We start from the raw sequence: 14368 nt of genomic DNA on the forward strand, positions 1-14368 counted from the left end.
AAGTTAGAGTCAATTAAACAAATGAATGTAATGAGGCCTCTGTGTGTTTGTGCACATATATATTTGTGTTCAGACATGTATACAAAAACGTATTTCCATATAAATAGATTTTTCTTTTTTTTCTCTGCAGTTCTTTCTAAACTAGCATTAGTCTTTTTTGATGATGCTTGAAATCTAAAGCTAATTGTTATTACTAATCAATTATATTTGTGTGTTTTCTCTTCCCATTACCTCTGAAAAGCACTATTTTCATTTGTGTGTACTTACAACAAATTGGACGTATGAAAAAAGTTTGGGTTTTTTTCTGAAAGCTTTTCTTCTTCTTAAGAGTATTTTATCTTTCCTGAGAAAATTGAGATACTTCATTTTATGTTAGTGTCTGAGTTGTGGTTCGTGATCTGTGGATAGTCTCTTGGAAAATCTTTACGTAAAAATGTAATGTGAAATTTGAAATTCACATTTGAAAATGTGAAAATTGCTAATTTCACAGATATCACCATCACCAATCAGGCTAAAAAAGTCAAAAAGTTCAGGGATTTTTTAAGTGAATTACTAGTCAACATTCTATGGTGAAATACATAGAGAAATGCATTTATATATACATCTCTTTATATATAAATCTATATGAATTTTTTGTCTTGGTTTACTAAATAACTCAAACATTTTCTTCATATTTTCTGTCCTTTTTGGACATGAGGACTGTTATGATCCGATTTAAACCCAGAGGAGCAAAAGAAAGCTGTCTATAAACTGGAAAGAACTTTGAAAGTTCAAAATGTACCCAAAAACAACATTAAACCCAAATGAGGTTAGATGTGGTGCCAAAAATTTCATATGTTTTATTTAATAGTAAAAGAGGCAAAGAGGGGAGAGGGGGAGGGAGAGGAGAGGTTCGGAGAGGTTCGGAGAGGTTCGGAGAGGTTCGGAGAGGTTCGGAGAGGTTCGGAGAGGAGAGGTTCGGAGAGGTTCGGAGAGGTTCGGAGAGGTTCGGAGAGGTTCGGAGAGGTTCGGAGAGGTTCGGAGAGGAGAGGAGAGGAGAGGAGAGGAGAGGAGAGGAGAGGAGAGGAGAGGAGAGAAGAGAAGAGAAGAGAAGAGAAGAGAAGAGAAGAGAAGAGAAGAGAAGAGAAGAGAAGAGAAGAGAAGAGAAGAGAAGAGAAGAGAAGAGAAGAGAAGAGAAGAGAAGAGAAGAGAAGAGAAGAGAAGAGAAGAGAAGAGAAGAGAAGAGAAGAGAAGAGAAGAGAAGAGAAGAGAAGAGAAGAGAAGAGAAGAGAAGAGAAGAGAAGAGAAGAGAAGAGAAGAGAGAAGAGAAGAGAAGAGAAGAGAAGAGAAGAGCTTGGGGGGCAGGGGACAGGGAGAGAGTGACAGGGAAGCACATCACCCATCCAGGGGTCCAGCAATGTCTCATTGCTCCCCTCCATCTGCTCTCCTTGCTGGTGAGGGTTCCCTGATGCTGCCGCCGCAAGCCGCACCATGCCAAAGAGTATAGAATTCCATGGGTTAATATAGTGTAGAATTCCATGGGTTAATCAAGTGTAGAATTCCATGGGCTAATAAATGCTTTGGGCAGGTGGGAATGCCCACGTGCCTCCCTTGCAGGGGCTGGTTTGACACTGTCCCTTGCAAGGCTGAGGGTCTGTTGCAACACATCTGGTGCAGGGTCTGGGGACCCCTTTGGGGGCCTTTGATGCGTCGTGTCACCCCCTCTGTTGTGGAGAAGCTTTTCCCAGGATGAAGGGCCCTCAGCTGGGCTCCTCTGCACATCAGAGCACCCTCTGAGGCAGTCACTGTCTCTGACCAGAGGCTTTCCAACACACCCCCAAAGCCTCTCTCCTCCCACCCTTTGGTGAAGGGTCTGTTCCAGCCTGGCAGCTGACAGCCCTGGGGCTGTCCTCTCCACTCTGAAGGCATCAGGCTTGTGCTTTGTGGATGTCCCCACCCCTGAGTTGTTACTTCACCTTGTCTTCATCAGTGAACGGTGAAGGGCCTGTCAGAGCCCCATTCAGGCTGTGGTGATCTTCTCTGCAGCTTTTGTAACACAGTTTGGAGAGTCCTTCATGAAAATGTTTAAGTCATGCACTATAATATTTCTGTCTCTGACAGGGACTCCCTTCCTCTCATATCCAGATTTCTTCACATTTCATATCACTATACTTTTCATAACTCGGAGACTGACTTGTGTCACATCAAAACACATTAGTTTTAAATAGATAGTAAATTGTATTTGTAGACCTCAAGTGACAGCAAACATAATTAGTGGTTGTTGAGTTTTCCTGCATGGTATAAAAAGCAAAATGTAAGAGGGTTTTCTGTGAATAAGTGTTAAGCTAGTTATTCCAGCTGACCCCATGCAGGAAAAGAATATACAAACTGACTTCTACAATAAAATAGAAACATGTTAAAACCAGAACAGAGGGCATGTGAAAATGAAGTGGAAAAAACAAACAAACAAATATGAACAAACATGTCATAATCTAATGTGAAGTGTCCTAGAAATATGTTTCTGTAGCATAGCTGCTGGGACAAGACAGCTAACTTGCAAGTGTTAATGCAGGGGTCATAGAGATAGAAAACATATCTTACTGAATTAGATTAAAACCCCTGTCTCATTACTGATCCAAAGTCATAGATTCTTATGTGGTTTGCCAGCCTTCGCAAGTGAGACCCCAAGAGGGAATAGAACATAATGACAGTTTAGCAGAAGATCAAATGGATAAAAACAGGCTATGAATAAATTTAGGCTGGAAATTATAAGGCTACTTCTCGTGTTGCAAGATTGATTTCCTATAACAGTTTTATAGTAGCATGGAATATGGTCTGAAGTGGAACTTTGCTATGAATGACAAAAGTCAAGTGTTTTTATTACAATTATTCATCTATTTTAGGGAAGAAGTATGGCCTGCATGTCTCCCACAGAGACATGAGTAGCCTGACTAAAGGTTCTGAAATTGTTTGGGCCAAAAATTATTTTCAAAATATATATTTGACCATTTTCTAAGCTAGGCTTGCTTGCTGTCACTTTTTTGTGATTGATCATGTTACGGAGCACAACGAATGCAGTTGCAATGAAAGAAAGTGTAAGTAATCAACTCAGTATTGTAAGAATTTATTTCAGCTGAACATCAGAACAAAACTCTACTGTTAAACTGGAATTTTCATTCATAGAAATCCAAAACTTGCTTCTTAAATTGTTACATAATTTCTGATCACCATAGTGTATGCTTCCAAGTACCTATTTGTATTTCATACAGTCACTTTTATATTTTTTTCTCTTCACGTTTTGTTCTTTTATTCTCATTGCTGTTGTTATTTTGTATTTTGTTTTTTTTTTTTTTTTAATTTTGATTCTCACTATCTGGAAATCAGTAATGCTGGCATGTCTTGATTCAACTTCTCTGCATAAAAAAACGAAATTTTTGTTTAGTGTGTTAACATAATGTTCCATTCTTCACACTAGAAATCAAAAGTAGTGCTTCAGTTATTTCCTTAAGTATTCATTCTACTTTTACTCTTTCTTAGCTTCCATCTCTGTATAATCAGATAAAGTGAAAGAAAGGTAGAATTTGGAAATATGTGTGTTCATCCTTTGCTGTTTCTATTTTTATGTGTTCCTGTTTTCCTTTGCACTCTGAAAAACAGTCAGATACTAGCAGCGATATTACATGCTTGGGCTGTTAGCCATCTTATCAGGGCCAGTTGCACATCTACTATTTCAGATTTATCAGCTTGGCTTTATTTTGTAAAAGGCTGCTCCCTTGATGCCTTTTTCTGCCATCTGCTAGCCTTCACAGAGTTACACTGAAGGCCTGATGGCGTGCCATAGATGTTTTGTCACATTTTGAATTCCTGAAAGGTTTTCCAAACACCCCTTGTAAAATATATTATTTGTTTGGTCTATAGCTCATGATTATAAAAATTGACTGGATTTTTTTTTAAAGGATGAAGTGGATAGTTACCATGAGGAGCTCCAATAACATGCTGTCACAGCCCTGGCTGTATTTTGCTAATGTCTAAATATAGCAAGATCAGCTGATAAGGTGGCAGTATTTGCCTTCACTGTCTCTTTAGAGAAGTGAGGAGGAAAATTAATATGGAAGGAGGTTATTTGCCTGTGGCAACAATGAAGAGATTGGGCAAATGTGGCCCTAGAATGTCTTATTTCAGCCTGTAGTACTGGATTTGCAAATTTGCATCTTACAACTAGGCCAACAAAGGCTAGAAAGTTGGCAGGAGAAATAGCACATACAAAGTAATCATGAGGCTATCCAGACAAGTAAACATGTTTAAAACAGAAATAGAGTTTTTTAGAATGATCAAATAAATTTTAGCTCGGTTAGATAAGCCAGTCTTCATCCTAGGGTATAGGATGAAATTCCATGTCTGATTTATAAAAAAAAGTGTTATTAAATGTATACTTCTTTTAGTGCCCTGAACACAGTGATGGTATGCAGTACCATAACCTCTTTATGAAAGCATTCCACAGTGCTACTTAAATGTCTGGGAAATGCCTGTATTTCGTTGACACAAATGTCTGCTTAGGTACAGGGTGAGGGTGAAGGTACATTCTGGACATCATCTTGATTCCCTGTCTGCTGTGTCCTCAAATCAGTTATGAATTTACATTTACTTGCAGAAAAAATTGTGACATGTCCATATATTCATTCTCAAATATATAACATTATTAGCAAAGGCATATGGGTATAACTCCCATAATTTACTCCATCATGTATAGCAGAAATTGCAATAAGCAGCACAATATCAAGACACAGCAGAAACAGCATGATGCAGCAAATTACTCACAGCACCTTTCTCCTGAAGTATGTAGATGTTTGAGCACATACTGAAAGGCCAAATTTCTCTCTCCTTTAGGAGTCATACTGTTGAGTGCTGCCTTAGGAGTTGCTACTGATGTTACAAGAGGGGTAGGAGCAGGTTAAACCAGCTAGTGCAGGTGGGACAGCATCTCTTAGAAAGAGGCATCTGAGGGTCCAGGTCCCTGTTCGGGCCCCACTTGCCGCGGCCTAGTGGCCCTAGTGGGCTTAGTGGGCCTTAGTGGGTCCAGTGGCCCAAGTGGCCCTAGTGGGCTTTAGTGGGTCCAGTGGCCCTAGTGGGCTTTAGTGGGTCCAGTGGCCCTAGTGGGCTTTAGTGGCCCTAGTGGGCTTTAGTGGCCCTAGTGGGCTTTAGTGGGTCCAGTGGCCCTAGTGGGCTTTAGTGGGGCTAGTGGGCCCAGTGGGCCTTCAGGTGCCGCGGCAGCCCCTGCCAGAGGCGCCTCTATCAGGGCACCCTATGTGCCAAGTGCACAGGCACTCTCGGGTGGGGGGAGTGATTTCAGCTCCTTGTGAGCAGCTGCCAAAGCAGCTGTGCTCCAGAGGGAGTCAAGCAACAGAGGAAGAAACAGCACACAAGGTGAGCTCTTCTTCTCCTTAGGATCTTCCTTATTTAAAGGCTCCCAGGGTCCAAGGAACCCTGACTGCCCCGGGGAAAGCTACGTTTATATAGAACTTGGAGGGTGGGTGTAGAACTGGGACCAATGCGATTGGAGATTAGGTTAACAGACTGGGGAAAGAACCAACCAGAAGACAAAAATTTGCATGGGCTTGCAAAGCCTCATGGGTGTGCTCACATTTCTCACCCTACCTGCAGGGGAATCTCTCAAGGAGATGCCCTAGGGGTTCTCACTTGACACTTGAAAGCAGTTGCCAAGCTTCAGACTTTCCACAGGAGGGCCAGGTCATCTGTAGTCGCCTTAGGGGCTACCACATCCAACCCTTGATGGGCTGCTCCCCTGACCTTCATGTCAGCACGATGGGAAGCACAGACATGAGCAAGAAATATGTGAGTGGTCACTTGTAGATCAAGAAGAGAGTTTGATATTTGTATTGACTGGAGTTACAGACAAATACCATTCATCTATGTCTCTCCAGAAGTGCCTTTGAAGACCTTTAACATCTCATAAAGATAAGAGAAGAATTTGTGTTAATTCCTTTGGAAGGACTGCTTTTATGGAGAGCTGCAGTCAACTTTACTAGAATGGTCTAGATTATTTGACCTGACAGTAGTTCACTGTTTTTATTCTAAAATATTTCTGCAAAATAATTTTGGTAATGCATATAATTAGGCTAAGGAAAATAAAAGGAATAGATGCTTTTAACCTTGAGGAAAAAAAAATGGAACTACTCATTTGTTTTATAATGTAAGCTTTTCTGAGATAATCTATATTCAGAGAACTCTGATGTAATAACTTGGTACTGAGTTTTAATAACTGTTATTGATATATGATAATTCTAAAATGCAAGACCCTTCCTTGCTAAAAATTACTGGATTAGAATTGTATTTCAGAAACCCTGGAATAGAAAATCATTGAACTGTACATTTTTGCCAGCGTTGTAATGATTAAATTTTTGTATTTTGCATTAATTCAAGCTGTAATTTAATTTTTGTATTGCTCAATTACCGATTACTTTTATAAAGTTGTTAATGAAACTATAGAAATGCTTATTCTTGTATTGGAACCTGTCATTAGCACTAATATCACAGATATAAACATATAGCAAATAATTATAATTGTTTTCACAAAATCATGTCAACCTTCCCTGCACAAATATTTTAAGTAAATAATTTTTCTGTAGCCAAGATCTACCATTTTAACTCTCCAACCTTAGCTTCTGCTTAAGTGATTTTGTTTGGCTCTTTATCATCTGCTTTCCTCTCTCTGCTGAACTTAATGATTTTCACAGAGTCTCCAGAAAACCTGATAAAACAGCTAATGAAACTTGATTTCCTTATGCATATTAAACACAATTAATCATTGATTGCATTTCTTTTTCTATTGTGTAAAAAGGGCCTGTAGAAATATCTGAAAGGGCTAAATCATGTGAGTAACTACTTTTAAGTAATTTTAAAGGCAGAAATTTTTAGGTTGGCATTCTCAAATTTTCTCTGGTCTGTACATTTTCTATTCTTTATATTATTATTATCATTATTATCATTATCATTATCATTATTATTATTGTTATTGTTATTGTTATTATTGTTATTTCTATCATTATTATTTTCTTTGTTTCTAGCTTTATGTGGTGGAGATGTTAGAGGACCTAGTGGAACAATTTTATCCCCAGGTTATCCTGATCTATATCCAAATTCACTGAATTGCACATGGACTGTGGATGTTACCCATGGAAAAGGTAAAAAAATCCTTTTCTCTTTTTCCACTTTTTTCTTTTTTTTTAATATACAAGTCCCGTATTCTGTGCTCTAGATGTAAGCCTAGGTGAGCACCAAAGCACTTGGATTTGCATTGCTTATTTTGGGGTTTGTTTAATATTTTGTAGTAACTCCTAGAATTCCAGAAGTGGACTAGGCCCTTGTACTTTCCACAGAAAGAAAAGTCAATAAGAAAGAATTATATAATGACTGATCACAGAAGCTGAAGGACAGAAGGCTTTTAAGGAAGAGATGGTTATTTCTTGAAGGTAGATATCAGAAAAAAAGATGTAATACTGATTTTAACTCTTCTCTGAGAAGTTAAATAATGCTTAGGACATGTGTGGAAGTTAGTATTTCCAGGTAGCCAGGTTTCCTAGAAATAAGGTGTCCTAGTTTATTTCAAATGAAAGGTTTTCGTACTAGATGAGATGGATCACACTTTTAGGTTTTGTTGGTATTTTATATTAAATATGGGAGCGACTGCACAGTACTCTTGTGCAGAAAGAAAGAGCTAGAGAGGTATAAGATTTAATGGTAGGGGAAGGAGACAGAGACAGATATCATAAGAGAAATTGAATGCAAAGAGAGTAAGCTGGTAAGAACACAAAAAGGAGAATTATATTGTAACACTGGAAAGAATACAGAAAATAAATGAAAGTGAGAGGAAGGAAGGCAAGTTCAATTCTGAATTTCATCAATGTTCTCTGTGAGGGCATGAAAAATGTGACAAAGTATGCTGATGTATTCCTCTAAGTTATCAATAACATAAAAATAAGACTTCAGATACAGAGAATTGTGCTGATCTGTGATCCCCTTATTCTGTTTTGTACAAATAGTGTGATAGTTTTTCATCCAGATGTTAAATCACTGACTAGTTGTCCCATTTAAAACTGCTTAAAGAGTTAAAGTGGCAAAGTGTATCTCTCAAAATTATTGCTCCAGCTGTTCCATAGTCTCGCTTATTACCAAGTGATGCCTTTGTGTCAATGTAATTTGATTCTAAATATCCACAGTGAAAAAAGCCTCCTGAACCTACTGATACTACATCACGTGCTACATTTGCCTTTGTTACCTCTAGGTATGATACATGGCTTTTAGAGTTGTGGCAATATAAGGGACTGTGAATTTTTGTTCTTCTGGATAAGCAAGAAAGACTAATAGAAAGGGTAAAGAAACTATTAGACCTGTAGTCATTTATCTTGCACTGTCTGAGAAGTCATTGGATAACAGCACAAGCTTTATAATCTGAGAATTGAAGGCAAAGAGCAGAGAGGGATAAGAGTTTAGCTTAATGGAGTAATACATGAGAGAAAATGATGCAAATTTGACAGTAAAAACGAGGTCAGATTAAGCCACATTTTTCAGGATTCTTGAAAGAAATTTTATTAACACTTTCATTTCTCTTAAATTAAAAAAGGGATTATGATGAAAAGTACTTGGGAAGTTTGGGGAAGTTTTGGTTGGTTGGTTGGTTTGTTTGGGGTTTTTTCTTTTCTTTTTTAGAAAATGAAGTAACTTTTTGTGATTTATCATTTTTTTTTTTTAAACCTGAGCTCGAAAAGTACTTAAAAGTTGGGATAAATAAAAGCTGAAATTCTCAGTGCTATATCATTTTATGTTTGGCTGTTGAGAAAACCCACCATCTATAATGAGACTCCTGAGAAAACAAATTTGCAGAAATAAAATAGACAGGGGAAGACATAATAGTACAAATATGGATATTTATAAGCACATACACACTGATACATATATGCACACATATTTATAGGGACACATTCTTGTTTGATTCAATGTCATTCAAGGTTAAAGTCTTGGGGAAGAGTAGCTGGAAAGCTTCTCAGTAGAAAAAGACCTGAGGGTGCTGGTTGACAGGGGCTGAACATGATCCAGCAGTGAGCCCAGGTGGCCAAGAAGGCCAGTGGCATCCTGGCGTGTATCAGAAATGGTGTGGCCAGCAGGAGCAGGGCAGGGATTGTATCTCTGTACCCAGCACTGGTGGTCCTGTGTCCAGTTCTGGGCCCTTCAGTACAAAAAAACATTGAGGTGCTGGAGCATGTCCAAAGATTGGACATTAGGAGAAAATTTCTTCATGGAAGGAGTTATCAGTGATTGAAACAGACTGCCAAGGGAAGTGTCATCCCTGGAGCTATTTAAAAAACATGTTCATGTGGCACTTAAGGACATGAGACATGATTTAGTCATGGACTTGGCAGTACTGGATTAGTGGTTGGACTCAATGATCTTAGAGTTTCCCAGCCTAAATGACCTATGATTCTGTAAGTTTTATATTATTGTATGGAAATGTTATTAAGGAAAAACATTAAGTATAAATGCAATGTCACAATTTGACTGGGACATTTTGATTCATGCTGCTCAAAGAGCTGCTGGAAAAAAATACAGAGTGAGTATTCACTCTGAGTAGGAAATAGTGTGTGAAATCCTCATACTCTGTACGTGTTGGCAAAAGGCTATTAATTCTTTAAGCTCTTCCTGTTGTACTGCATGAGGAAGATAGCTGTCCTTTTATGATAATAAGTCACAGGCTTACTTAATTTAAATTTCTAACAGTTAAATTCTATGTTACAGTGAGCTAGTCAATTAGGACACTTCTGTATTTAATGCACAAACGCATAAATCTTCAGGATATGAGTCATTGCACCCTGAAAAGGTATCTAAAGCAGATGGAATGAACTATCCTCTGAAGGCAGCTGTTTATCTCCATCATGTCATGTCCAGTGGGTTAATACAGTTCCCAGATGAAGTGTCTATAGGGAGACTGAGTGACTGAGGTTTACGTAGTTACCATTTAGAAAAATTAATCCCATACACATAAATGAGTTATTTTAATGAGAGGAAGAAATCAACTTTGTTCTGGATATCTCATTTTGTGCTCTATTTAATGGCTAGTATAATTCAACTTCAGAAACTTAGGGAGTATCTTCTACTGGCTACTAACTAATGAGATGATTTTTACTTTAGACTATTTTGGGGTTTTTTTCTACAAAGTTTTGTAGTTTCATGTCAGAAAGAACATTCCAAGAAAAAGTATATAACTTGTAACTCCAGAATGCTGTGAGGTAGGTTATAATACACACATCTTTATGTTACAACTTCATACTGCTGTTACATAATAACAGTTAACTAAATGCATAGATTTAGTTATGATCTATATTTTGTGTATGTATATGTTGAAATGCTAGGAAAAACAGTTTATGTGTTTATATATACTGTTTTAAATAACAATATTGCAATATAAATATATGTGGTTTTAATTTTACTATTCAAGTGTATCTAAAGTTTTAGAATTAATTTTTCATTTGTGTTCTTGTGAAGCAGCATTATGATTCGTGAGTGTCCGCTACAACTTGCTATAATTTTCTTTCATTTTTAAATTTTTTTAACTAGAGAATTGAACATTTATTTTAAATATAGTTAATATGTCTATTAATTACTATTATGAAGAGAAAAGGAAACACCTATTGACAATAATTATTGCATTTTGTCCATGATTAGAATGCAGTTTAAATATATGGTGAAATGAAATTTGTGGAGTATCAGTGGTATGTATTAAAAGATCTATTATATCAGTTAATTAACCCATCCCTCAACAGTCTGGATTGTAACATAGAGAAGTGACACTTTACAGTGTTACATCTTCCTATCTTCATTTCAGATTTTAAATATTCCCCTTATAAAGAAAGGCATATGTGAGGCAGAATGAGAAGGGATCTACCTGAACAGATCTTTTAAAATTCTTCCCCGGAGAAGACACAATCTGTCACACAGCATATATTAATGTGATTAGAATATTTTCTGAAGAAAACCAAATTGTACAGCTACTGCTGTAATATACCTTGGGGTTTTGCTAAGAAATGTCACTGCAATCTGGAAAATTGATTGAAACATTCCCTTGAGTTAAACCTTGCGTCTGATGTTTGAACAATACTCAGTGAAGCTCAACTGTGAATCACAGGAATTTCGTTGTTTTGGGTTACTACCATAACATTTTCTTTGGCATTTCTGATTTTGTTGTTTTAGTATACATGAATGCATAAAAATGGCCAAAATTAATTTGGAGTGCAGTAAATGCAACAAATATGAACTGAATTTTGGTCTTATTCTGTATGTATATCACATGGTGTTTTTTGAGAGCTCTTTTCATGTGAAATCAACACTATGTCCTATATGAACTAAGTTTATTAAAAAAACCAGACATTTAAGGATTTATTAATTCCGAATTCCATACTAAATTTGTATACATTAGTTCAAAAGATATGCAACCCAATCTCAGTTGCAGAATTCTGTGTGATTTTTGCCAATTTATTTTCACATGAGCTGGGAGAATAAATATTATCAAAATAGATGAATGGCTTTGCTCATGTAATAAGTAAATAATGAATTTTTTAAAGCCAGAATAAATCTTTTGGATTATTTATATTTACAATAAGCATCAAATAAAATCTCATCCAGTAATTTCTATATCAGTGCTACTAAGTAAGAATGTGTTTTTCTGGATCCAGAGGGATATGTGATGTGTGTGGAGTTTTAAGAAGAGAAGGAGATATCTACTTGAAAAAGCTGAATGGTTCTCCAGTCTCTTTAAAGTGAACTAAAAGATAGAGGTCTCCAAGATCCAAGATTTTTTCTCTGATTGTTCCCATGTGTATGTCCAGCTGAGGGCAAGACTAAGGATGAATTCCAAAGATGCCAATGTACGTAGCTGGTCACACAGATTAACAAGAGGCAAGTGTCTTATTGTCCCACATAGAAACACCAGCAGCACTGACATAGACATGAACACCACAGGCAGCCAAATCCTATTTCTCCAGCCAGGTTGAAGGGAAAAGGAGTCTTAGAAGTGTTAGAAGTGACACTCACATATGCACATGTGCTTCCCAACCTTCTATATTCTGACCCAGGAGCTGGACTCCAGAGCGTACTCTTGCTGGGTTCTGCCTGGTCTGTGACCAATGGCCCCTTTTCCAGTTGTCCCCTGATTTCATCCTGCTCCCCAGACAGTCCAAACTAATGCTCACTAGTGGTTACCCATGTGCTCACACTCTGGACAGAAGACACATTTGAACTCTAGTCAGGAGTTTTAAAATAATAGAGGACAGGCTGCACTGGTTAGGTGCAGGGATTAGAGAGCCGTAACCCTCTCTCTTTTCCCACACTTTTTTCACTATTATGATGCCTATTTCACTGGCATGATCCCTTCCCTTATCTTCCTTTGGCCCAAAACATCTCACAAAAAGTTTTGAGGTCTATAACTACCATTAAAAAAAAATCTCATCTTCAGTTTTACTTCATCTCACAAATTCTCTCAAGTACTCCATGATAAATTTCTAATTTTCATGAGACCCAAGATAAAATTCTTTCCCCCATTATCATCAGTTACTAAGATTTAACTGCTTTAAGATTACAGTAGTACATTTAATTTACCATCAGACAGAAACATAGGAGTTCTGGTCTTGTTAGTACCTCCTTAATCCTGCTCATTAAAGCTTATGCATGTGTGTATACCATTCATTACTTCTCTCATTTCCTGTCTTTGCTTCCTGTACTGAAAAGTCCTTTACCAGGTTTGTAAACCAAGTGTCCTTGCATTCCAAATACTCATACAAGCTGTATTTCTTAGGTCTGGTTGAGTTGTATTAGCATAAATGTTTAATGTTATTCAGACAACCTCAGGAAAAAAACCCACAAAAACCAAAAACAAACCAAAACCAACCAACCAGACAGACAAACCCAAAACACACAAAAAACCAAAACCAGTAACAGGCAATTGTACTGAGAGCTTCTAAAGCTGTGCGTGAGGCCTAGAAAAGGTAGCCTACAGCACCTGAAGGAGCACAATGTTTCTATATTTAGAATTTCTGCTGAGTCAAGCAGAGTATATCTACCTTAGAATTTTTTACCCTGTTTGAGAAATTTGGGGCTGGTGGTGGCAGGGATAGGGTGAGTGGTGCAGTGTTGAGTCTGTGGGAAGGGGAACTATTTCTTTGCTTTTTGATTAAATTATGTTTACTATTAAAAATCTGTTGGCCATGAGAGTACCCAAAGGTCGTAAATCTTCATCTGCTATGTTAATCTGCAAGCGCATGAATGGATCATCCTAAGTATTACATCATCAGATACATTTGAAGAGACTGAATCATTGGTTTATAAATTACATGATAAAACTGAAAATTATTGCTCCAGCTGTTCCATAGTCTCGCTTATTACCAAGTGATGCCTTTGTGTCAATGTAATTTGATTCTAAATATCCACAGTGAAAAAAGCCTTCTGAACCTACTGATACTACATCACATGCTACATTTGCCTTTGTTACCTCTAGGTATGATACATGGCTTTTAGAGTTGTGGGAATATAAGGGACTGTGAATTTTTGTTCTTCTGGATAAGCAAGAAAGACTAATAGGGTAAAGAAACTATTTACTACAGTACACTACAGTAGTACTCTACAGGTATCCATAATCACTTAAGCTAGTGAATGGATTCTTCTGTTTATTTTTCTTGGCTTTTCTGTACATTCTACCAAAAGATCATGCTCTAATTCTTAGTTAAAAATGTAGAAATGAGTTAACTGTCTTTTGTGATCTTTGAGTCTTTTTATTGCTATTGTGTTCCAGGAGATTTCTTCCTTTCTAGTTGTGTGATTCATATATAATGATTGTCAAAAAAATTGTACTGTTGACATACATCACATCTTATTAGGAGACCTCCCCTTTTTGGGAGGAATTGGTGCTGCTATTGTATGTGCCATTAGAATTTCTTATCATGTAATTTATAATCTTTCCTTTCACTGTTGCTATTCAAGGATACTGGTGATTGTAAGAAATAAGGTCTACCTTTTTTATTCTGCCATTAACTGTTTGTAGTTTGGAATATACATAGTGTGTCATTGGATTTTATGAAAAATGGAAGCATATATCTTTAAATTCTATAAATCAGATGCCCATATTTTGCAGTTAAAGGTAAAAGCTAGAAATGGTGCCAAAATAAAACCTGCTGCAAAGATACTTTTATTCCAAAATCAGGAAAAATGTTAGTTTTTAGAAAAATTGGATTATCTTCATTTTCCAAATGATGATTCATAATGCAATGCATGAATTTTAACCTTGGCTTAGTTACATGCATGTTAATAGGGTGATATGTAAATCTAA

General features: G+C 37.1%; 1 protein-coding gene across 3 annotated transcripts in view; it reads left to right on the forward strand.

The window, feature by feature from the left end:
- The window catches only part of CSMD3 (CUB and Sushi multiple domains 3), a 585345-nt gene that overhangs the window by 350554 nt on the left and 220423 nt on the right, over nucleotides 1–14368 (forward strand). For all 3 annotated transcript variants that reach the window (XM_063423509.1, XM_063423591.1, XM_063423676.1), the window contains one exon: nucleotides 7065–7181. In XM_063423509.1, coding sequence (XP_063279579.1) covers nucleotides 7065–7181 — 117 coding nt within the window. The remainder of the gene's footprint in view (nucleotides 1–7064; nucleotides 7182–14368) is intronic.

Source organism: Prinia subflava, chromosome 1 (genome assembly GCF_021018805.1).
Source record: "Prinia subflava isolate CZ2003 ecotype Zambia chromosome 1, Cam_Psub_1.2, whole genome shotgun sequence".
Lineage (NCBI taxonomy): Eukaryota > Metazoa > Chordata > Aves > Passeriformes > Cisticolidae > Prinia > Prinia subflava.